This window comes from Eucyclogobius newberryi, unplaced genomic scaffold (assembly GCF_026437365.1).
Source record: "Eucyclogobius newberryi isolate DKJ021-1_F unplaced genomic scaffold, fEucNew1.0.hap1 SCAF_2, whole genome shotgun sequence".
Classification (NCBI taxonomy): domain Eukaryota; kingdom Metazoa; phylum Chordata; class Actinopteri; order Gobiiformes; family Gobiidae; genus Eucyclogobius; species Eucyclogobius newberryi.
The window spans coordinates 43,508,428-43,533,634 of NW_027315834.1; the positions used below are offsets into that span (position 1 = coordinate 43,508,428).

General features: G+C 40.4%; 1 protein-coding gene and 1 long non-coding RNA gene across 3 annotated transcripts in view; one reads left to right on the forward strand and one right to left on the reverse strand.

Annotated features, from left to right (window-relative positions):
- LOC140366915 (astrotactin-2-like) overlaps nucleotides 1–25,207 on the reverse strand; it is a 259,612-nt gene that overhangs the window by 26,172 nt on the left and 208,233 nt on the right. For both annotated transcript variants that reach the window (XM_072453128.1, XM_072453126.1), the window contains exon 19: nucleotides 24,100–24,248. In XM_072453128.1, coding sequence (XP_072309229.1) covers nucleotides 24,100–24,248 — 149 coding nt within the window. The remainder of the gene's footprint in view (nucleotides 1–24,099; nucleotides 24,249–25,207) is intronic.
- Nucleotides 10,217–25,207, forward strand: part of LOC140366921 (uncharacterized) — a 262,861-nt gene continuing 247,870 nt past the window's right edge. Inside the window, exon 1 of the long non-coding RNA XR_011928091.1 lies at nucleotides 10,217–10,275. This is a non-coding gene — a long non-coding RNA (uncharacterized lncRNA). The remainder of the gene's footprint in view (nucleotides 10,276–25,207) is intronic.

The following is a 25,207-nucleotide window of genomic DNA, read 5'->3' on the forward strand; positions in this document are numbered from 1 at the left end:
AGGGTGAAGAGAAAGGGCGCGAGGACAGTGCCCTGGGGCGCCCCCACACTGCAGGTCCGAGTGTCAGACACACAGTTCCGGGCTCTCACAAACTGGGGTCGGTCTGTGAGGTAGTCCAGGATCCACTCTGCCAGGTCATACTCCACACCAGCCGTCTCCAGCTTGTCCCTCAGGAGCAGCGGCTGGATGGTGTTGAAGGCGCTGGAAAGATCGAAGAACAGAATCCTCACAGAGCTGCCAGGCTTTTCCAGGTGAGAGAGAGAGCGGTGCAGCAGGGAGATGACGGCATCCTCCACTCCGATGCCAGACCGATATGCAAACTGCAGCGGGTCCATGGCTGAGCTCACGGTGGAGCGGAGGTGGTCCAGGACTAGCCGCTCCAGTGTCTTCATCAGGTGGGACGTGAGAAGCACTGGCCTGAAGCTGTTGAGGTCTTTGGCGCGCGGTGTCTTGGGCACAGGTCCCAGACAGGAGGTCTTCCAGACCTGTGGTACCACCCTCAGCTTCAGGCTCATGTTGAAGACATGCTCCATAACTCCACACAGTTCATCTGCGCAGGACTTAAGGAGCCTGGGGCTGATGCCGTCAGGTCCTGCTGCCTTCCTCACTTTAATCCTCTTCAGCTCACTCCTCACCTGTGGTGCTGTGACAGTCAGTGGTTGGCAGGGGGACCGTGTGCTGGGGGGATGGGTGAGTCCAGGCGAAGTGGGGAGCTGATGGTCCGGGGCAGATAAGCGAAGAGGAACAGATGCAGGGCATTGTCCAGCTGTGGAAGAGGGAGCATGCAGCTGTGCAGGGGGAGGGGCGGGTGACCGATCAAACCTCAAGAAGTGAGCATTTAAATCATTCACCCACTGTAGATCCCCCTCTGTCTGGGCAGGGGGGATTTTGAAGATGCCCGAGATGGTTTTCAGGCTCCTCCACACTCCCTGAATGTTCTTTTGCTGCAGCTGTTCCTCCATCCTCCTCTTGTAGCCGGCCTCAGCCTGCCTGATCTTCCTCCTCAGCTCCTTCTGCACAGTCCTCAGCTCCTCCTTTTTCCCTGACCTGAAGGCTCTCTTCTTCTCCTTCAGCAGAGCCTTCAGTTCACGGTTAATCCATGGCTTGTTGTTTGGAAAACACTGCACCGTCCGGGAGGGAACAATGTTCTCAAAACAGAAGTTGATGTAGTCCATGATGCACTCTGTGATGGTGTTGATGTCCTCCCCATGTGGGTCATAAAGCTCAGTCCAGACAGTGGTGCTGAAGCAGTCCCTCAGAGCCTCCTCGCTCTCAGCAGACCACATCCTCACCTCACGGGACACCACAGGCTGCCTGCGCACGATGGGTTCATACACAGGCCTCAGATGTACAAGGTTGTGGTCCGAGCTGCCCAGGGGAGGGAGGGGGGAAGAGGAATAAGCCTCTTTGGTGTTGACAAAAAACAAGTCCAATGTTCTATTCTCTCTGGTGGGGCAGGTAACATACTGGGTGTATGTTGGTAGAACAGAAGAGGGAGAAGCGTGGTTAAAGTCACCAGAGACGAGGAAGAGAGCCTGTGGATGCTGTGTTTGCAGCCTACAAGTGCAGGAGAGCAGTGCTTCACAAGCATTTTCAGCATTGGCAGACGGGGCCACATAGACTGCGATCAAAATCACATGTGAGAACTCCCGGGGCAGATAATATGGCCTCATGCCAATAGCCAATAGTTCAATATCCCTGTTACATAGCTGCTCCCTCACTGTGCAGTGTTCGGGTTTGGACCAGCTCGTGTTCACATACACCGCCAGACCTCCTCCTCTTTTCTTCAAGCATTCTCTCGTTCTGTCCGCCCGCAGCAGATGAAAATTGTCCAAACCTACAATAGAGTCTGGCATTTCTGCTGTTAACCAGGTCTCTGTGAAAATCAAGACGCTGCTGTCCCTATAAATCCTCTGGGACCGCATGAGGCTCGCTATTTCCGTCATTTTATTTTGAAGGGACCTCACGTTACCCATGACTACGGCGGGAACCGACTTCCTGTTTTCTCCTCTCTTCTCTCGGAGTTTACGTCCAGCCCGTCTGCTTCGTTGCGTTTTCCTTAGGATGTCCGCCGGGATAACGTGACGATCTCCGGGTAAGACGACTGTTCTCCGTAGTTTCATGAGTTCCTCCTTTGTGTAAACGCGGTACGGCGCCGGCCGGGGGGCGGGGCCGGAGCCGGGGGACTCAGAGCCAAGGCACATCGCAACGACACGACGAAAACACTCAATCCAGCCGAATAAAGTCAAAACAAGTTAATTTAAAGCGATTCCAGTGCGTGTCCCGATCGTTCGTGAAATGAAGACGGAGAAAGACAGTTCGAGCTGACGCAGAAGTGGACAGAAATCTACGGGAGACGAGAGATGCGATGCGCTCCGTTGCGCTAATAAACAAACGCACGTGCGTGTTGTATCAGTCGCACGGGGGAGTGCGCATGCGCACTTCCCCCTGCGTTCTCAAATCGCCGAAAAATCGTCCACACCGCCTTTAATTTGGTGTGACCACACCTTTAGACTCATGAATTCGTTTCAATCATTTCAGCCTTTAAAATTCACTGGCAGTATAACAATACATGTTGCCTTAATGAACCCAATTTAGAATGAATAGAGCCTTAATCATTTGAGGGGTCACCACACAAACACTCCTAACTGTAAGAAGCAGATTTTTATTTGCCATATATTTACCCTCAATACACCTCTGCATCAGGAATTGGGATAGTCATTGAGAGTCCATGAGGTCATTGAGAATGATGAGGAATTAGAATGATTGTTGCTGTAGAAATGTAAAATTAACAATTAAAAACAAAAAAAAAATTCACTGTAGGTAGTATGTTCTGTGAAACAGTATTGTGTTTTTATGTGTGCATAAAAATAAACTGAAACTGGAATCTGGAATCTTGAATTTGTTACTGTAGACATCTGTTGGAAGTTGAGCTAGCTTTTTTTTTTACAGGTTGTATGGATGAACCGCTTTACACATGCCATGTCATTTCAGGGTCAACCAAATCCATTGATTTATTTTACTGATGTCATTTAAAAACAATTTCAACTGACCAAAAAAATGGGATGACCCAATAGTCATTTTCAATCGTGAGTTTTTTTGTTTTTTTTTAATAAATACTTGACCATATTTGTCAAAATGACCCAGGAACCAAACAGAAGTGCACATCCCAGTTGACACACAAGAGGAAATTTAAGCCCAGGGGTTCCACAAGGGTAGGTCTGTGGTTCGTCAACTTTTCTGTCAATACTATGGGCAAAACAGCAAGCACAGCTGGCAGACATTAAGGTCCCTGAAATTCTATTATGGTAAAAGCCATTTTGTGTGTTCTCCCTGTGATTAAAACCTGATGGTAAATGCCAGATGACCTCTTGGGTAAAGTGGCAAGAGTCACAAATAATAGCAAAGTATCATGACGGGATGAAGAGGTAGAGAGGAAACTACTTTAGTTCTAACCCATGAATGGCCTTGTAGCTATGATGCAGCAGCCCTGGAGAATACAAGAAAGTTTATTTGTTCAAAGCAATGTCATAGACAATCTGTGCAACAGATTTGGCCACAACAGAAACAGCTTCTGACCTATATTGACTCACATTTTAACAGCAAACTAAAAGTGCATGGTGGGTTTCCACCTTTTAAAGCTTTTTAGCAAGTGGGAGGTGCCAGATTATCCAAAATACAATTATGAAAATGTAAAGGGAGTTTTAAGTGGCGTATACAATGCAACATTAAGCACATAGTAAAAAGTTGTGGTGCAGTGGTATTTTGTCTTATGTTAGGAAACAGACTTTCCTGAAAAAAAAAGTTTCTTTTACACTGAATTTTACAGTGAATGCAGGCACAGTGTAATTGCTTGGGCCATTAGCTGTTTATATGTGTGTACGTGTGTGTGAGAGAGAGAACGTGTAAATCTATGGGGTCAGCGAGTTCACACATTAGACCCTTTTCAGCTCAACAAGGAACTAGGAGGAAGGAGGCACATATTTTAAGTGAGGTTCAGTGCAGGTCATAGAAATGTCTCCTGCAGGGAAAACTCAAGCACATATGGAAATACTGTATGTGCCATTTGAAAGGAATATATATTTTAATAATCATTTTATAGATTATAGTCTCCTTAATAATATAAAACTATCTATATTGGTGTATAAATGTCTCATTAAGTGGGTGATTGGTCAAAAAACTTGGTGCCAAAGTTGTCAACCAGGAGCTAACAGTTACTACAGCTTACACATTGAATAAATTATTCTCTTCTAGGTTTTTCAAGTTCACCCTGAACTTTACTATACAGTAGAATATGATAAGCATTAAAACAATGTCCATTGTTCTTTTCTGTTTATCACTGTTGACGTACATCCATTGTACATTGTTCATTTGAAATCTTAGTATGGAGCAATGTATCATTCAAAAGTCCAGCCAATTTCAGTATAAATTGTGGCAATAATGGATTTTGATATATTGCACAGATTTAAGCCAAAATCTGCATTTAATTTTCCTCTGGCGTGTCTTGAAATGCTATGTTTTGGTTTTGGGAAACAAACGATGTGTCCTTATTTAATCACATCATTCTAAATATGGATGGACATTATGATGTCCACTTTGCAAATACTTTGTCTACATGAGAAATGTCTGTCATATTCAGTCGTCAGGCTATAGTTTAGACTTTTTGCCAGCTTGTCCTTACATTACCCTATTCTGCTCTTTTGTTTTACTGTTGACCGCTTACAGACCTGACATCTGCGACATGGACTCATTCTCAAACAAACACAAGCTTCTTATCAACAAACAAGTGAAGGAGCAGCCAAACCTACAAGAGACCACTTCTGTTAAACTGGCTTTATACAACATACACTTTCATGCATCATTAGATAAAATAGTGCTCACAACACATGGAAATCTATTGTAAATTGTCAAGATTACAAGGGGTGTTTTAATGAGATCATCCATCATGAAGTAGATATGAGATTAGAATCCACTGGTGCGCTTCATCAATAGATGCGTTGACTGCATTTGCAAGAAAGTTGTAGTTTTATGGAGAAACAGCACTGAAAAAGACTAATGTAAGTAATGCATGTCAAAATTAATCAAGAAATGTTTAATGTAGGTTGCTATTAATCACAACTTTAAGCTAGAAATACAGTTTAATGGGTTATTTATATTCTACAAGGCCAACATTGTGAATAATAATTTGTTGGTAATGTTTTGCCTGATAAAATAAAGATGAACTCAAATATACTATTTTTACAGAGAATACATAATAGTAGAACACAGATTTTTTATGAGAAAGAAGAAACTTTGAAATACCAAAATAATATATGAAGAATAATGTAAGTCGCCTGGAGCCATTGTCCAGCTTCAAATCCCTACTGACTGTGTTCACCCTGACTGCTTATTTAGAGAATGTCCCTTCTTATTGGTGCCTCATGAATTCTCAAAAGCTAATCCAATCTCCTTCTGCGTGTTATAATTGATAAAAATGTTTGTTATTGCAGTTAGTGTTGATGAGCTTGAATATCCAGAGTCCGTCCTTCCATGTCCCACCACGTTCAACTATGTATCCCTCCATGTGAGATGACATGTGTGATAAACATGTGCATGTTATTTAGCATGTAAATGTGTGAATTCATTTGATACGGTCTGGAAGGCGCCAAACGTCAAGTAAAGAATATTATGATACATATTACTCCTACAGAATGACATAGCTCAAAACTATCAGAGTAAAGGTAAAACAAAATATATCCACAAACTTGGGTTATTTTTAAGTCAATCCGTCATCTGCGAAGAAGACAAAAATAATGTTGGAGTAAACAACAGTCACCTTAATTTTGTGCTGAATTCTTGCAACAAGTTACAACTGCCACTAAAAGTACCATGTCAGCTACAAATGCCAAGAATATCCACTGAGGTCAAAGATAACTGATGTAGAATAATTCAAAATTTGTGCTGCCCGTTACTCGAGTGTTCTAAGTAGCAGCACATGCACAAGGCTCTGAACCGGCCTTAGCGTTGTAAGATCGATTCCTGGATCACACAATATGCTGCATGTCTGCTCTTTACCACCTTTCACGCTACACTCCCCTGTCTCAGTGGTGGAAAGTAACATACTTAAAGATTTTATATAGGATTTTCCAAGGAAAGAGAAGTCTGACGACTGTTAGTCTTTTTCAAATGGTGCACATGCGTGCCCCTAACCCCTCCTCCACTGCTGCCTAAGAAGTGACGCCTCCTAATGTGCGTGTTTTCAAACCGGACGCCCAGGTGTAACTTTTATGACCAATGTGGAGCAGGCATGAAGCAGGGACAACATAAGAGAAGTGCGGGCAGCGGCCGACAGACAGAGCAGCAGCATGTGGCCGATGTCAAATGTAAACAGCGAGTCCCAGGGGCCTCGGAGTGGCTCTGTCTGCTCTTATTCAGTGGGGCTGTGGTGACTCTTCGTTCACGCTCCGTGCTCCCTTTGTTTTACACAGACACTGTCACTAAATGTGCTTTTTTGTACCGTCTATAGACTAAAAACTATAAAATAATCCAAGAATGAAACTAAACAACACTGAAGTTCCTCTGCAATTCCACAAACAGCAACTAAACACCTTTGACACTTACAAAATAAAGGCCTCTATGTCTTCCAGCTACAGAAGAATTTATTTTAATTTATTATAGCTTTATTGTGACAAGGTCTGACAGTGACTAATCATTTAATGCTATGCTATTTTACACTGTCAAACTAGAGAATCTATTTTCTTTCCAGGCAACAAGCTGAGTTTCCCATGTTTTCTGGTGAATGCGCAGGTTAAGACCTGTGATCATGATGGCCAACCATATTAATGGAGTTAGTGCACTCGGTCCTAAGTCCAGTCACTACGTTGGGCATAGCTAAACCCGGCTTAAGAAGGACTGACTTAATATACGACCAGCTGGTGCATTCGGCTCCTCACATCTCGAAGCCTATCACATGTGTGTAAATAAAAATCACACACACTCAAGCTTTAAATAATACATCAAATGTATTTCTAGACCCTTCATCTGCTTCTGTGCACACCATTACAGGAAAGAATCTCTGAGAATCACTTTAGTTTGGCTTTGCTCCTTTTCTCCTCCTTTTCTTTTGCAGCTAACTGCTCATGGATTCTTGTCTGCCATCGTAACAAACTGTCCAAGCTGATAGGAGGCTACAGCTCAAAGAATCCACTAAGAACTTCAGCACTGGAGGAAACAACATCTTACGCAGATGGAGGTGTTTACATAGACGACGTACTCAAAGCACCATAATATCTGTACATTTCAAAAGATCTTTCATAATAAGAAAAAAGAGAAATAGTTGTAGAACAAAGCAAAATGAGTTGGGTTGTGATGTGAGCGATCACATGAGACAGCAGCACTCCACTGCAGCCAAAATCCCCTTGTTCTCCTTCCATGGGACAAATTCATTTTTCTTTTCTTTTTTAAATGTGTGGATGTAGTTTTTTGCATTTGTCTGAGGTCTGTCACAACATCAGTCCAGGCCTTGATTGTTGTGATGTTTGTGTAATCCTTTTATTTGTGATGGTCTTGTTTCCAGCCGCCAAATGTACATTCCAAAGATATCCATTCATTTTGTCCATGGCAGGGGTTTTGAGGCCCAAGTACACAGTTCTAAAGTTCAGAGCGATGGCAACAATAAAAACAGTCTGCAGTGCATTGATATTTGCAGTTCATTTCATTTTTGACCAACAGGATTTGCCAAAATTTCTCCAATAGTCAACATTTCCTTGTGAATAATGAGCACTTTGACATGACATTTTTCCAACATAAAATTCCAAAATTAGGTTACCTTCTCTTTCCCAGTTGTTTTTAATATATTTAATAGAGTAGCTGTCCAGGTAAGGAATGCATTTATATAGTTTAGATATTATTCCCCTTAAAAGTTTGGATTTATAATCTTTGATAAAAAGATTTTTGTCAGAGGGACATTACTTTGTTTAATTTCTTGGTTATATTAACTCTATATTTGTATATTTGTAAATATCTACTAAGGTCCTGTTTCTCCAAGCCAAATTATTCTTTCAACATATAAAACCTTTTCATGTGATTATCGTCTACAATCTGGTGAAAAACGTTTATACCTTTTGTAATCCAGACCTTGAATCTCGGGTCAGTTCTATTTGGTACAAAACCTTTTTAACCAGTTAGAAAATTACACATCTCAACTTCTTTCAAATGGCTCAACCGTTTGGTATCTGCCAGTAAGGCCTGGGATGGAAAACGTTCTCAAAGACCAAGTTCTTAAATTGCTATGATTCACATTTAAACTGACTCAGTGTTTCACTATGTGATCTAAATCTGTAACTAAACCATGTTCGTTAAACAGATGCCTTAAGAACTGTGTTTGAAATATGTTATGTTTATGCCATATTTACCATGATGTACATTTCCTCATTACCTGCTAATGATGTGTGTTTATTACGAATGTTGCAATAGTTTGTTATGATTATAGCAGGTCATTGTGCTAGTTTAAGTTAAAATTGGGCAAATTAGAAACAATACAATTTAGAGTTAAAGCTAGTCTTATGGTCACTCCCACTTTAAGCTCCACCTCTGAGGCCAGATAAAAAGACCACTGCAAACTCTCTCACTCGATCTTGCTTCTGGACCTTCACCACCAAGGACTCGTGGTCGGTGACCCCAAGGTGCCCCTCCCCCATGGGGGGAAGTGGGCTCCTTTGTTCCTTTGTCTATCACTGCTGCATTCAGGCATTGGCTAAAGCTGTCATTTTCATTAGCAAAGATCTAAACATTTCCTCCTGAAAACACCTCAGGACCATGCAGCTTTGTTGGACTTGTCAACATCTTCAAATGCTAAACCCTGCACAAAGCTCAGAGGAGGACTCGACCCACATCCGAACGACATCTCCAGGTCCAAAAAGTGGACCCGGAGACGTCGTTCAGAGGCAGTGTCTGGCATTAAATGTAGCTGAGGTTCACCTTTGATTTATTTGAGAATTAATCAAATCTTATATTTCAACACAAGCGCTTCTTTCAACAAAGTTGAGCCCAGGCATAGCCTGTGTAACCAAATGTATGATTAATTGGTTTGATATTTTTGTTTATTAAACCGGACAAAATCATTTTGGTTTATACAGTATAGTTAAGTCATAGAGTCGAGACTGAGTAGGTTAGTGATGTTTTGCTGGACAGGACTCAGATTGTGCCCTTCTAAAAATAAATATTAACATTAACTATCTAAAATCGTCCACAAGTGGTTTCCACAATGTAATAACTAGTCCCAGGGAATATGCAAAACATACTGGTGCCACCGAGTGAGGAGGAAACGAGATGAATATACTACAGCACGCAGTCTAGTCAGTTACCCTAGGAACGTTGTGAGTTTGATTGACAAGCTACTTTGACATGGTGTTTCCAAACAGAATTCCCTCCAAACTTGATTGACCAGCCAACGCCCAATAGGTGACATGGTATCATAATTTAATAACCACGTCCACACTTGATGGATTTTTACCTTTTTTTTAACAAGCCATTTGCATATTTATTAGTCTATTAAAAAGCAAATATTGAAGAAAAAAAACACACACAAAAAATCCTCCATACAACATTTAAGAACGGGGAGCACGGCAGGTGTGGGCGGGTGCGGGGAGCGCCGCCGTCGCCAACGCGGCTGGCGCAGAAAAGTTGGAAAACCTACGCATTGCCCGGAAGAAGGACCAAAACAAACCCTGCATGAGGTTTCGACCAATCACAGAAGCCGAGAGATTCTCACCGAAAGGAAAGCACGAGTACTGTTTCTGTCATTTTGACAGCATGTCTAAGGTCTAAATGCAGGCAATTGACAATTACAGGTTGGACAAGAAACATCAGTTTCTCACCATAGCATCCTCTTGAGACTATCTCAATGTGGTCATCTCACAATTTCATATTGTGAGAGGGGATTCTCCACTTTATGGAGAATAAAGACCAAGTCAAGGAATTCCCTGTCAAAATAGATGCTGGATAACCTGATGCTCCTGGCAATTGAAGCTCCAAATAACCCTGATGGTCTTGACTTAGGCTGCCTCTGTCCAATGGATGAAAAGGCCAAAAAGAGTTGATGTATCCAAATTATTTCAGCATTATACTGCTATTAGCTAAAACTGCACACATTTTCATTATTGTGTATTATACAGTGTCCATTGGTAATACATTTAAATGACTATGTCTTTGTGTTTATTTATCATTTCCATTAAGTTCTGGGTAGCCAATATTCAAATGTCTTGATGGTGGATAGGTTTATACACCATGTATTATGTAGGTTTATACACCATGTAATATGTAGGTTTATACACCATGTATTATGTAGGTTTATACACCATGTAATATGTAGGTTTATACACCATGTAATATGTAGGTTTATACACCATGTAATAGTATGATTACGGTGCATGTACATTTAGAAATAATGAAGGTACGTTAAAGCATCCTTGGAGGAAAATGCAACCCTGTATGAGACATATTTACCATCCCTTAAAAAAATCCTGGGGAGAACACTAGTAACGTGCATAGCGATTTACTGCAGCCAATCAGAAATGTTGTTTGAATGAGTTCCTGGTTGAGCGAGTTGAGTCTGCATGGTGCTGGCGTGGCGGTTGAATGGGATGTGCCGTAGGGCCCGTGGACCATGTGGATTGAGTAAACAAACATGCCGCGACAGGTGACATTATTTGGAGAGTTCATAATTTCTACTGATAAACATACCAGGAGGATGTTCAGGGACTAGAGGTGAGCAAGGTCTATCAAACTACCATCGTTTTATCGACGCGTACTTCACTACTGCAGCAAGTGGAATTTCCCGATCCTAAAATTTTATGTGATGCCAGATATTTTTGTTTTTTAGTCTTTTGACTAATGTTAAACACTTTATAAATTATAACTCTTTGCATCACTCTTTGGATCACTGGACTTAATGACCAGAGGCCTGTGGATCTGACGTCTGTAGTCATGAAGTCATTTGAGCGCCTTGTCTTGCTCCACCTCAAGTCCTTCCCCTCCCCCTGCTGGACCCCCTGCAGTTCACCTACAGAGCCAACAGGTCTTCCCTGGTAACCTATGCCAGGATCCTGTTTGTGGACTTCAGCTCTGCGGACGACACATCTCGAACGGGAGTCTGTATACAGCCCCCCAGCCCCCCCTCACCTTGACAGACTCCCCCATCACCACTGTGGAATCCTTCCGCTTCCTTGGCACCACCATCACCCAGGACCTCAAGTGGGAGCCCACCATCAGCTCCCTCATCAAGAAGGCCCAGCAGAGGATGTACTTCCTGCAGCAGCTGAGGAGAGCCAAGCTGACAGCGCAGATGATGGTGCAGTTCTACACGGCCATCATTGAGTCCATCCTCACCTCCACCTCCTGGAGCCACAGCCAGGGACAAACAGAGACTACAGCGCATTGTACGCTTTGCTGAGAAGGTGATCGGCTGCAGACTTCCATCTTTGCAGGATCTGTACGTCTCCAGGGCTCTGGGACGAGCAGGTCCGATCACAGCCGACACTTCTCACCCTGGATATGGACCATTTGAGCCACTCCCCTCAGGCAGGAGGCCACTCCCCTCAGGCAGGAGGCCACTCCCCTCAGGCAGGAGGCTTCGGTCCATCCGGACCAGAACCTCCTGCCATAAGAACAGTTTCTTTCCCTCTGCCATGGAACTCATGAACCCTTAACACCTGCCAATTGAACAATTATTCAACCAATACTATTCACGCACAGTTCACTTTCTGCACTATTTCCAACCATCTGAAACATTTTGTGTAAATATCTGTGTACATACCGAGACAGTTTATTTTTTACCTCATTTTATTAGTAAATTCTAAATGCATACATGCCACATTTGTCCCTATAGACGTTGCTATAATTATTATTTTATTATTCATTGTTTCATGTTGCACCGTCACGCCGAGGAAAGTTCCTATGTTTGCATCTTCTACATCTCAGTCTCAAGCCGTTGCTTCTCAGTTAATAGTGTCACAATTAGAGACAGCCATTATTGCTTTATGGACAATGCCATGCCCATCTCTCTACACTGCATTCTTTTGTCATGGGTTCAATAGCCTCCCAGTGTCTTTCTCCACCATTTTGATGTGTCGTGTGTGTGGTCTGTTTTCATTGCTCCCAGCTCTTGTTACTGTGACTCTCTCTCTCCCCTGGGTGTGCACTAAGAATAGCCTTGTTGTCTTAACAGCCAGTTGCCTTGTGTCCTACTGTGATGCTGCACTGTATTGATGAATTGATTTCGAGTGCCATCCTGTACCTTTACTGCTGTGTTACGCAAGGATATGCAAAGGGCTGCTGCAAGCCTATAGACTAGAGGACACACATGCTACATGTCTTACAATCAAACCACAATTGCAACTGTGGGCATCCTGTGGCTCTTAAGTAGATATATATATACAGGGTAATTTAGTTGACATAAAATACCAAGAAGACTTTTTTCTTTACTGCTGACCTTATTTTGGTCTCATTGTGTCATAAAATCTGGAGTGATGTTTGTGTTTGACAATTTCTCAGTCATATTTGGTGAGAACAATTTTTAATAACTTGTTTGCAGTATCCGAAAGAGAAGCGTGTCTTATTTGGCAGTAGATAACACTCATAAATATTGAAAAGTGCGGCAAAGAGTGGCTGCCAGAGACTGATCTTACGGTAATATCGTCCGGCAACACAGCAGTTTGTTGTGATAACGATGACAAAGTTGTTTTAGATTGGCATTTAAAATATAAAAATATTACAGATGGATTACATCTTCTTTAATAATAATTATAAAAACAAAATTGATAAGCAATACTGCAGTCATATCAAAAACATAAGTTGTATGATACAAAGTACACTGCAGAGAAACTTTTGCCACTATCTTTTCTTTGTTTTATTGTAAGTAATTCATTAGAAGCTTAAGATATGCTTCAATATTAGTATTTTATAAACTTCTCAAAGTAAGAGACATTACACAGTGTGCAATTAATTAATTTGAGTTATAGTTATAGTTACAGAACTATAATTGTCCATGTCTGCACTGAGGAGGGGCGAGACTGTGCTGGACAGAAGCATAAAAGTCTAGACCTGCGGGGAGGAGAGAAAATACCGGATTAACAATGCAAATTTGAAAAGACTGAAATTGGAAAAAAGGAACAGAATTCAAAAAGCCCTTGGCCCCCTGCCTGCTTTCTGCAATCTGCTGATGGTGAGGCTCGTGATGAGGAGTTGCGCGGCGCCCATTTTTAGCGATGAGGTCATCTTTAATTAACAAAACAAAGAGAGTCAGCTGTGTCACTCCAATCTGTTATCTGCAGTCATGCTCAAGGACACACTTATCTCCATATAATTCAATCTCTTTGAACGGGGCTTTATCAACGCATTGTGGGGGCATTCTTGGTCTTGGCCAACAATGGAGTTATTGCATAAACATGGGGAGAGAGACGTCCACAGACCCTGGTTGGCACAACATGTATGAACTGTATGTCCTGGGCTGGAGGGAAACCAGCTTTAGAGAAAGAATTGATCGATTGACTTGGGAATATTAAGCTTACTTATTGCGTTTTGTGGGAAATAAAAAAATTGTATGATAGTAAGACACTGAAAATTGGGATGAAAAGGAGTTAGATGTAATAGGTTTCATTTTCTAAGATAACTCAAGTGAAAAAGACAGGAAACAGAGGCGCTAACAGACGTCTGGCTTTACGTATGGCACAGGTTAGCTAATAATTATTACCATACATCCAAAATATAAGCTGCATACTTCAGCAAACAACCAGATCAACCTCGCATTTGAACGTTACTAGTACACAAGAGTTTTCAAATCTATAATCTGGTGTCAAACAAAGTATTGTTTTTCTTAAATATGTTCACTTAAATGCTTTACTAAATATTTTGGATTAATACTTATTGCCACTGACACAACGGAACGCTGATTGCTGAGACACTGAAATATTTTTCAGCTCTCACTCTTCTGTCTGCCTGACTGGATGCCGTCTCTGCCCTGGTGTGCCATCTAGAGGTTTGCTGTTGACCAAATACGATACTCTTGAGTGTACGTAGGTTCCAAAGCATTTTTGCCATCACTAAATTTAGAGTTAACAAGGTAAGAGAGACAAAGTCTGTGTTTTTCACTTTCACATTTTTTTTTTTGAGAGCATAAAGCAACACTGTTGATAGTGTAAACCTGGAAAACACAAAATTCACATTCCAAAAATGTTGTTGCAGGGTATGACTGTTACCTATGAGGAAAACATAATTAGAGTAAAAGTAATTTCTAAGTCCAGTGCAGATGTGAAGACACAGCACCACCTCATAACAAATTGTTAAGTTTTGAGGGGAATTTAAAAAAAATATATATAGTTGAATGAGTGGAATTTGGACTTTTTATACACATTGTTGCTTCAAAAAAACTGATTCAAATCCTACATGAAAGGGGCAAATGGCGGAAACATACTGTTACTTGTGTTTGTATAACCCTGTCCTGTGGAGATGACTTTGATAAGAATACAGCCGTGTCTCTCACACCATCGATGTGGATGTCCTGCTTGCATTAGGCCCTTTTGGGAGCAGGTGATCTCTGACTCCTCTGTTCCATCAGGGCTCCTGGCACCATCTGTGTTAGGACTTCTTCCACACTAACCCTCCATCATGGAGTTTTGGCCTTGTCACAGCCTCCACCAATGTTAGTTTTTCTGTGATGACGACAGCATGTGTGTTGTGAATAAGGCACATTCTGAACAGGAGCCATGGAGGCTCTGCCCCACCTGCTCCTCTCACTGTCTGGAAAGATCGCCTCATCTGGATTTCTTGACAAACATCCAGCGGACAAACAGCAAACTGACAGTTTAACTTCAAATTGAAATCTAAAATAAATTAGTAGCTTTAAAGCTTTCACACTTAATTCTTCTCCTGGTTACCCCGTAATTTAACTTTACTTAGTGCATATTCCATGTTTTGAGTGTAGCTGTTTTCTTCTCATACAAATGTGTGGCCTGAGATGCTCTGTGAGATCACCTTATACTCACTACCCTGTGCGTATAAGGTGATCTCACAGAGCATCTCAGGCCACTGGCAATGTGACGCACTTCCAGTACTACGACCAATGTAGAATTACAAAAGTTATTTTAAGGTGTAATTTTGGGGTAACTGCCTATTACAAAAGTTTTCTTTCACTTTCTTTTTTCAATTAAAAGGTGATGACTTGAGGGTCAGTCCTTCACTGGGCTGACAGATGCAGAGAATACATTTCCTTTAGGAGTTATTAATAAAGTACCTTAAAATATTGTATTACTAACCGTCACCCATTTGAGCGCATTACATAGCTGTCATTTTTATATTTTTAAATACTATTTAAAGCATCTGATGTACAGTACATTCTCTTTATACTTGTACAGCCCTTTAATAAATTCCTTGTGAAACTATACCTGATACATTTCCAACTGAAGCACATTAAATTTAATAATTTTACAGTGAAAAAATAGTTACATCATTACAGATTAATTACAGTGCTTTTACTGTATACTGTGACCAGGGGCTATAATAAAAAGAGATTATTTAAGAAGCAGATGGGACAAGTACCATCTATAATAGGTGGGCTCTCGGTTTCTCTAAGCGTAGAACTACAGACTAGATGAGTAACTCTAAAAGGAAACGGAATTATATTTTTTTGGCACAAACACTGTATGAAACAAATGTATACCTTAATGTCAAAATTTCCTTTAAGGGCACAATAGCTCACAATTTATTTGCTGTACAAAAATAACAGATGATTACAAAACCCTCTTGTTGAAGTTAATTTCATTTTTATGGGAGTTGATCAATACAGATTTTAAATTGCACAATACTGAAACTACTGCATAATTACTCTCAGCGTTCATCAGAGTGATCCTCTGGCACCACACGTTCAGTGAAGGACAATCACAAAAATAAATAACCGTTGGTCATATAATCTTTTCTAAAAAGAATATGTTAGTTGTATTTTTCATATAAGCTTCACCATAGCAAATCGTTCTTTTTTTTAATAGTTTGGTTTAGGTTTTAAGCCAGATGTCCATCCTCTTCTTTTATCCCAGCCTGGAATCGTAAATAGCAGTGAACGCTGCAGATCACTGACCATTTCTTTATTGGTTGACTCCTGATTTCCCATTATTAAAACAACATCTAGGGGTCCTATGATTATTCTTTTACAGTACATAATATATTCCAAACAATATTGACAAATAGTCCCTTTGGAGGACCGTATCCAGAACAGCCTCATGTTAGAAATATATAAGGGTCTCAGCTGCTCTTACTCACGTCAAAGCAAAAAAATCTGTCTCATGGATGAAAAGATTTGTGATCAACTATGGGACTTCTTCATGCAAAACTGTTCTTTTTTTTCCTAACTGTCGAGTCCTGCTATTGATGACTTGTCCAGCTGTGAAAGGAATGGAGAGTTTGACAACATATACAATATATATATATATATATATATATATATATATATATATATATATATATATATATATATCATACAATTTGAAGTTATTTATTTTTCTTTGACACGCAAACTACATGAAGATTTTTTTTTTTTTTTAATAATTCATAAAAAAAAACATAACTTAGCATCTACTGATTTGACTCTTCCCCTGAAACTGAGGTCAAAAATTTACATTCCAGTTAATGAGAAAAAAAGCTTAATTTCACATCCCGTGTTTACTTGAATGGATAGATGGAAAGATAGATTTGTAACATTTGCGGATATCTGCTAAAGAGAGGGAGCCCTTTCACTGCTGCAGTGATCCTCATCTGTATGATTGCACCATTCATGGAAGTGGAATGGATGAAAACTTTAAGCCAAAGAGATGGCATATGACATCATCTGAGTCAGCCCAAAGACAAATTACATTGAATGAAATGTTACTTAGATACTAGAAAAACACATTGCTCTCCTAAAGAGATAAGGTATTTATAATAGTGGAAGCTGGAGTACAGGCATTACTGAAACGCTGTAAGAACAAACTGCTGCGGAGAAGTGGTACTCAAGTAATAGCAGTCAAACTTAATATTTGAATAATTTAAGAACATTTGTGATTGACCAAGAGTGTATTGTTCAAAAAACCACAGGGGATAGGTGAAAACCGACATTTTCTGAGCACTGACGCCTAAAATGCGGGACAATGCAGGATTAGTCAACACAGAAAATGAACACAATAGATTTAAAACCGAGGCCAAAGAGATAATCCATTCTGTGGTCAGATTCTAGAGTACTAAGCAATTGCTTGGATTGGCGTTTTGTAAATCAGCCAAATAATACTTGGGTGTATGCCCACCATTTGAATGATGGCCGGGGAGAACTACCTGACTGCAAACCTCATGTTCAAAGCATCACCACAGTCTTGAAAAAGATGAGCTGGGGAAATTTTGACAAAAGCACTATTTTTTCCAATAAAACAACCACAGGGCTCTATACCTGCAAAAATGCAGAAAAAAATGCAAAAAAGAGTTTGAAGTGCACGCAGTAGAAGTACCACGACGACTGCAGCAGGACGTTTTCGTTTGGTAAATAATCAGAGCGGAGCCGGGGGGAAGGGGGCGGGAGGGCAGGCGGGAGGGGGATGGAGAGGGGTGAGGGGGAGGGTGACGTGTACCTGGGGTTATGACGCGGTCTTGCACCCACCCCCCTCAGTTTACAGATCCGAGGAAAGGAGATAGTCTGTAATATAGCTAAAAACTGCGGGAATCAATCAAAAACACTCTGGGTACATATATGAAGCACAAATAGCAATGCAAGAAGGTTAAAAGCTCTGAAAAGTCAATTGTGCATGTTATGGGACCTTTAATGCCAGCACAAAACAACATAAATGAAAAAAGACAATTGTTTTATATGGTAATGTGAGAGAAACTGTTTGGGAGTTGGTACTGGTATCATTGGTGGTTATATTTAACCAAATTTAGCTTCCCTCAAAAGTGTATTAGAAGACCTTAAAATAAGCCACTATAGTCAGTGGTGTGTAAAGAGCCTATAAATCCTGTCACTTCAAAAGAAGTTGGGGTAAGTGTGAGAAAATTATGTTCCAGAACCCTTCTGCCCTTTAACGTGCTGAGTCTGTGGAACAAGATCTCATTATTTTAAGAGGGCTCAAATATTTAATAAATCTAGCACATAAATCATTTCCAAGTTGGTATCAACAATCTTAATCCACTCTTTTGGGAACAACATTTGTTTTGGGAAGTTATATTAAAAGTGGAAACTCAGATGCATTGCTGCTGTAGCTGTGAATGGCACAATTTTAGAGCAACACGTTCTAATATACAGCTATTGGAGTTAACAGGCAGGCATACAGGTTTATAACTGAGATGCTGGAACAATAAAAAGTAAAAAACATGCTTTTTGACAGTGCAAAACAAAGTGGGCACTTTTTTATGTTTATATGAGAGTATGAGTTAAACCGTACCCTAAAACATAATCATTTAATGTTATAACGAGTTATGTTTCACATTCTAACAAGTTAAAAAAAAAAAAAAAATTAAATAAAAAACAGAACAGAACAGAACCGGAGAGTGGAATTTGAAATGAAATACAAATCAACTATACAGCAAACACAACCATGGTTGCATTAAGTCCAATGTCTATCAAATTTGTCCATTTCCAAATTAAGTGCGAATGTCCATTTTCTCCATTTGTCTGATGTCTGTTACTATGTCAGTCAAGTCCTTGATTTTGATGAGGCATGTGTCATCAATTTCTATGTGATGGCCTTTTTGCCTGCCACCAAAAGTATCCATTTATTTATTTAAATTGGTTCAGTCTGGAATAGATATAGAGACCTGGGCAATATTTTTATAAATATATTCATTTTTTGTACATTTAATTTGTATCCATCTGGTATCGCCATTTCTGTTTTGGTCAAATAAAATATAACAACATCTGCGTTGCAGGCAATTTAATGTTCCATGGATTCAAACACCATAAATTGTTGTTGATTGTCTAATAGATTGGGCCAATAGTCCAAACAGGAGGAGGGACCAAGCACTGCCCTGTCTCACCCCTCTTTTTGTTACAAAGTCATTTATCTGAAATTTGTTTAGAACTTTCAATAAAGGCCAAATAACAGAATAAAACACCCAACCTAATTATTACAGCTTTGTTTTGCTGTATTTATATATGATTAATTATGTAATTTATGTTATCTTGCATTTGTCGTCTATTGATAAATCTCTGTCTGATCATTGTGAATTAAATTTGGAAGTAATTGTTCCAGTCGCTTCACAGCGAGAAAGTCCTGGGATCGATTCCCGATGGGGCCTTTCTGCGTAAAGTTTGCACGTTCTTCCTGTGTCCACATAGCTTTCCTCCAGGTACTTTGGTTTCCCCTACCAGTACAAACATGTACAATAAAATGCTGGTGTGTTGTGAGAGTGATTAACGTATTAAAATTAAAAAAATAAAAACACTGAAAAGTGCAGTAAGAAAAAGCATCCTGAGTCAATACTTTATGGAACCGCATTTTTCTGTATTTATAGCAGAACGTTTTTTGGGTATGGCTCTACCAGCTTTGCTCACCTACAAAATGACATTTTTGCCCATTCTTTTTGTAAAAAAGCTCAAGCTCAGTTAGATTTGATGGAGACTGTTTATGAACAGCAGTTTTCAGATTCACAGATTGTATTTAGGTCTGGACTTTGACTTGGCCATTCTAACTCATTAATACTGTATGTTTTATTTAAAACCAATCCATTGTAGCTTTGGTTTTATGTTTAGGGTAGTTGTCCTGCTGAAGGTGAACCTCCACCCCAGTCTCAAGTCTTCTACAGATTGCCCTGCATTTTGTTCCATCCATCTTCTCATAGACTGAGCAGCTTCCCCGTCCCGACTGAAGAAAAGCAGCCCCACAGCTTGGGTTAAGTCTAGATCAAACCCCCGCTACCTCAAAAAAGTCAGAATTCCAATATGGGGGCGACCCAAACGGAAGTTACTGGCCCCAACATGGCGGCGACCGAGACCGGTCCCGCTGATACAGCTCAGGCAAGAATTTTTTCTCTTGGGTCCACATCCGCTCTCTTGTCTCTAACCTAAACCCAGTGTCTGAAGCGTATCGAGGAGCCAATTCTGACTTCCGTGAGGCAGCGGGGGTTTGATCTAATACTGACCCCACAGCTTGATGCTGCACCTCCATGTTTGACAGTGGGGATGGTGTGTTCACAGTCATGTGTCAAGTTAGTTTTTCGCCACACAGTGTTTTGCTTTTTAGGGCCAAAAAGTTCAATTTTGATCTCATCTTTAAGAGAGATATATTGTAATTCCCACCTGTATTCCCTGGGCGGGCTGATATTAAAGTTCATAAAAACATTCAGGGAAAATTGTACGATCTTGACCAGTCCATCCTAAAAATTCTGTAACCTCATTCACAACCAGTCCTCTCAACAACAACATTCAGAGCTTTGGATATGAGCTCAATGTGTAACACATTAAAATGCGAAACATAGCTTGTTAAAACATGACACTTAAACATTAAAACAGGAAAAATAATTGCAGCATTTTCTGGACTATACGTTTTTACATAGTTTGTAGACTCCGGAGGTAAGACAAAAAAAGAATATCAAAACAAAATACCCATTTGATAAGGTATCTGTAGAACAATAGTATTTCCCCGTATTGGTTTATCAGAAATATTATGTCCGATAAGATATTGAATGTAGATTTTCAGTACTTCTGCCCCCTCTGAAATTCACAACAAATCCTGGAGAATAATAGGCATGTCTTTCTAATATCTATAGTCTGTCTGAAATAGCATGATTAATAGTAGTGACTGGAATATAGCAGTGTGAGTCACCCAAACCATCTGCCCCTTCCTCCCTCACCTCTACCAACATGGCCGACTCTCGCTGCCTCTGCCCTCTCTCACCTTCGCTGACCAGGCTTCCTCAGCAGCCTCCCAGTCCTGATGGATGGGCTGTCCACTCCACCCAATGACTAAAGCTCCAGAAGCCAGCATCTTCCATACTACCTCATTTCACCACAATTATTACTGTCTCCCGCTAACATCTTTTCCACTTTTCAGTCTGCCGTCTCAAATATAATGTCAAAATATAAAATGATTACCTCATCCAGTCAGAGGTTTCATAACAATTGAACATCTTAATTTCAGCTTTTTGGGAATTAGAATGCTACAGGTTAATGACAGAAATGTGGAGATGTTTCAGTAGATAGTTGAAAAAATAGAATTACTACGCTGGATTTAGAACATTATGGATAATTAAATCACATATCTTAGATGTTGATGGCGCTAGGTAATGCTGTGATGCTGTGTAGCCTGTGTAGCATTGTTAAGTGCAGGAACACTGCTCGCATCGATGTGCAAAACGTGACCCTGGTGTCTCCCTTTGGGAACCACCTTCAACAAATGTCTGGACTGAAGTTGGCTGAGCCTTTTCTATTTCTGGAGACACAATCCACTCAGTTTGGAAGCCCAGCAGGTTGAGTAGGGGCGGCTCGGAGCATACGGGAGATGACGCTTCGAACCATTCACTGAAAAACTGTCAGACATTCACTCAAATTAAATAAAATTTACTCCCCCAGGCTGTGTAGACTGGCTGCACATATTGCACATTCTGACACATGTAGAAATCAATTTAAATCAATTTAAACTTAAAAAAAATCAACATAGTGAACATTTACAAAATAGGCAATACATTTAAAATGTATTGGTTTCTGGATTAAAATGGAAAATGATCTGATTGATCTTTCTTGAATTCATTAGTTTTTATAAATCGAATGCTGTGTCCCTGAACATAGTATGCGTACATAACTAGCCTAGAATGTTCAGTATGGCATCTGATCTCTATGGAGACAAGCAGTAGCCCCTCCAAGCCCAGGTACAAGTCAGATCTGTGGAAAGGGGACCCTAATCACAATAAGAATGCAGATTTTTTCGGGTAACTGTAATTGAACAAACACAAGCTAAATAGATAGATGCCATAGTGGAACATTCCAGGCAAAGCAATAACATCTCCATAGAGACAAGCAGGTAAGGAACCCCAACCAGAGAAGTTGCATAGTGCACCTTGAATATGAACAGGATTTGTCCTTTCCTATTCTGCTCAAAAGACTCCATTAAAGGTGGTATGGACGTTTTTTTTCAGCAAATCTTTTATCATACTTCCTCGTGGCGTGGATAAATCATTTGTCCTGCCACGTATCAATCATAAAACGCACCTATCGCTCACCTGCAGCCGCGTGCGGTTCGTGCCCACGTTTCCGCGTGCCTAAGCGCATGGATCTATCATAATATAGTTCCCTCAGTGTACGGGGCAAAATGAAGACGGAGAAAGACAGTTCGAGCTGACGCAGAAGTGGACAGAAATCTACGGGAGACGAGAGATGCGATGCGCTCCGTTGCACTAATAAACAAACGCACGTGCGTGTTGTATCAGTCCGCACGGGGGAGTGGCATGCGCACTTCCGCCTGCGTTCTCAAATCGCTGAAAAATCGCCCATACCGTCTTTAATTGAAATAAAAAATACAAATTTACAAAATAGGCTTAACATTAGGTGCATAGGTATATAGAGGAAAATAGGCCATTTACAATTAGTTGTGGACCTGAGGTTCAGTCTTTATATTGCAGTAACAACGAATGCAAATTAGCCTATAGCTACAATCCGGCATGTTCATTAATATGCACTGCTCCGACCAAATAAAACAAATAATAATCACAACTAAAAGCCAAAATTGTATTCACAATTCATCCAGCTGTATGGAACCTGTAAAATGCCACCAAAAGCAGGAAACGTAACATTAAAAAAACACCATACTCACCCAGGTCTGACACAAGCTTAAGCACCTGACAGATTGTCACATACAGACCAAACACTTCTCAGCACACCCTACAACTCATGACATTTAAAACAACAACAACAACAACAACAACAACAACAACAACAACCACCACCATAATTTCCTCTCAGTCATGGCTGTGATTCTTCTGCTCCTTCTCCAAAGTTCACCTGTGTTTAACTCCAGTGATAAGTTGTGTGGACTCAAATTAAAGAGCAGGACTCATGACTCATTTGGCCATACCAACTTGCCAGATCTCATCAGATTTTCTGAAGCTAAGCAGGAATGGGCCTGGTTAGTACATAGATGGGAGACTGCTGGAAGGCCAGATGCCACAGGTGAGCAGTAGTGCACTCTGTCGTTGTGTCCTTGTGCCAGACACTTCACCCATCTTGCAGTGTCCATGTATGCTGGTTTGAGAATGTGTTTTTGAGAGTGAATGTGGGACAAAAGATGGAAATTAGCCCATGGCTACACTCGAGTGTGCTTACAACATGTATATATCATGTATGTTCATCAAGATGCACTGTTCCAACCAAAGAAACAATTACAAAATAAATGACTCATGACTGACACAAACTTGATGGATCACAGGGAGTTGGTGTGTTGTTTCTGAATATGTATGTTTTCATAAAATTGTGCCGTTTGTTTTTTTAATATCTTTTTATGAGCAAAAATAAAACTTTTATGAAAAAATGAAACTGAAAAATATCTCAATGGGTTCTTACCTGGTTGAATAAAGGTTAATAAAATAAATTAAAAGGTGGCATCCACACACATGCCTTTCTTGACATGCCTTTTTTTTTTTTTTTTTTTTTTTAAATTTATTTATTTATAGGAGATCTTCTACTGAAAGTGTTTTTCAGACTTCCTATAAGTGATCTGTTCTTCTGTATCTACCTCTGTATCTACCTGCGTTGCACCAATGAAATTTCCCCATGTGGGACAATAAAGGAATATCTTATCTTATCTTATCTTTAAAGCTTCTTTGAGGTGTTAAGACCATGCTCCTTCTTCAAACACAGAACTAAAATGGCTGAATAATGCATAAAATAATACCTTTATGCCTATATGTATAAGCCTTAAGCCTCCAAAACAACAGAAGTGCCATTAGAAGTGGGAAAGGTCCGACCAGGTGTCCTGTAGGGGTACATGATACTATCCTTTCCATTGGCTAGGCAAGATCTTGCCAATCATTACACGTATACAGTGATCTCTATCATTATTTATACCCAAGTAGAGTACAAGCATTAACTGCATGCACAATGCGTTCATTCACATTTCCTACCTGTGTAGACGTCTGGCTCAGAAGGGTCTTCAACTCTTTTATGTTGGATGACATAGTCGGAAATTTTGTAGCCGATCACTGGTTCTATGTCCGTCCATTCCAGGGCCACCATTGAGCTTGAGGGTTCCAGATATGGTGCTAGATGCAAACTAATGACACATAGGACAAAGTTTAGTGAGCTAAAGTCAATTTCAACACTAACTCCCCATCTGTCTCCCACATGCTGAAATTAAAATAAAAGTGTGTGATGTGGAACAAAATGCATGTGTAGAACTCTTGAACAATCCCATGTGGTCATTGTCCAGTCATAAAAAGCTCCCATTTCCACCTATTCTACCTCTTGGGACAACACAAGCAAAATAGCATTTCAATTCGGCCTGGGCTCCAGCAGTGTCTCTAGTGTACTATACCCCTTCAAAGAGATAAAAGAAAAATATATTACCATTTGCCAGCCCTAAGGCTTTATTTACGACAATGGCATGAGAAAGACAGGTTGTACTTTTATGAAAACCTGCCACTCCATTTTATCCTTTCCGACAAATAACAGGAGCTCTGCAGGTTATTACTGGCTTTACACTGCAGCTCTGGTCAGAACAAGGTGCTCCAGATGGCCACTGCACCAACTCTCCTCATGGACTGAGGGATAACCCAGACACAGTAGAGAAGGGCAGCCCCTGAACTTATCAATAAGTGAATATAATGGGCAAATATTTGACATTACATTAGGTATTGTTCAATGATAGGGGTAGATGGAGTCTATTTCTGCAACTCTGTGCCTTACATACTGAACGTTGGCCAATTAGGGTTGACAGACATATCCTGACATTTTCCACTCATATGCATTCATTATGGTTCCACAGCATCCTTAAAAAAACAAAGTCCTCTGTTTCAAACTTAAGAGGCTTAAATCTAACCTAAATTAATTAAATGTATGTAAATCAATATAAACTATTTTTGGATATCAATGTCAAAGAAGGTAGACATGTATAAGAAGGTGGCCAAACAAGCTAGTATTTAGATTTGGCAGATTGGTACATCTACTTATTTGTATAATCAAGCCAGTATGCCTTTACTGTAAAATAAAAAAACTGACAAAAAAAATAATTAA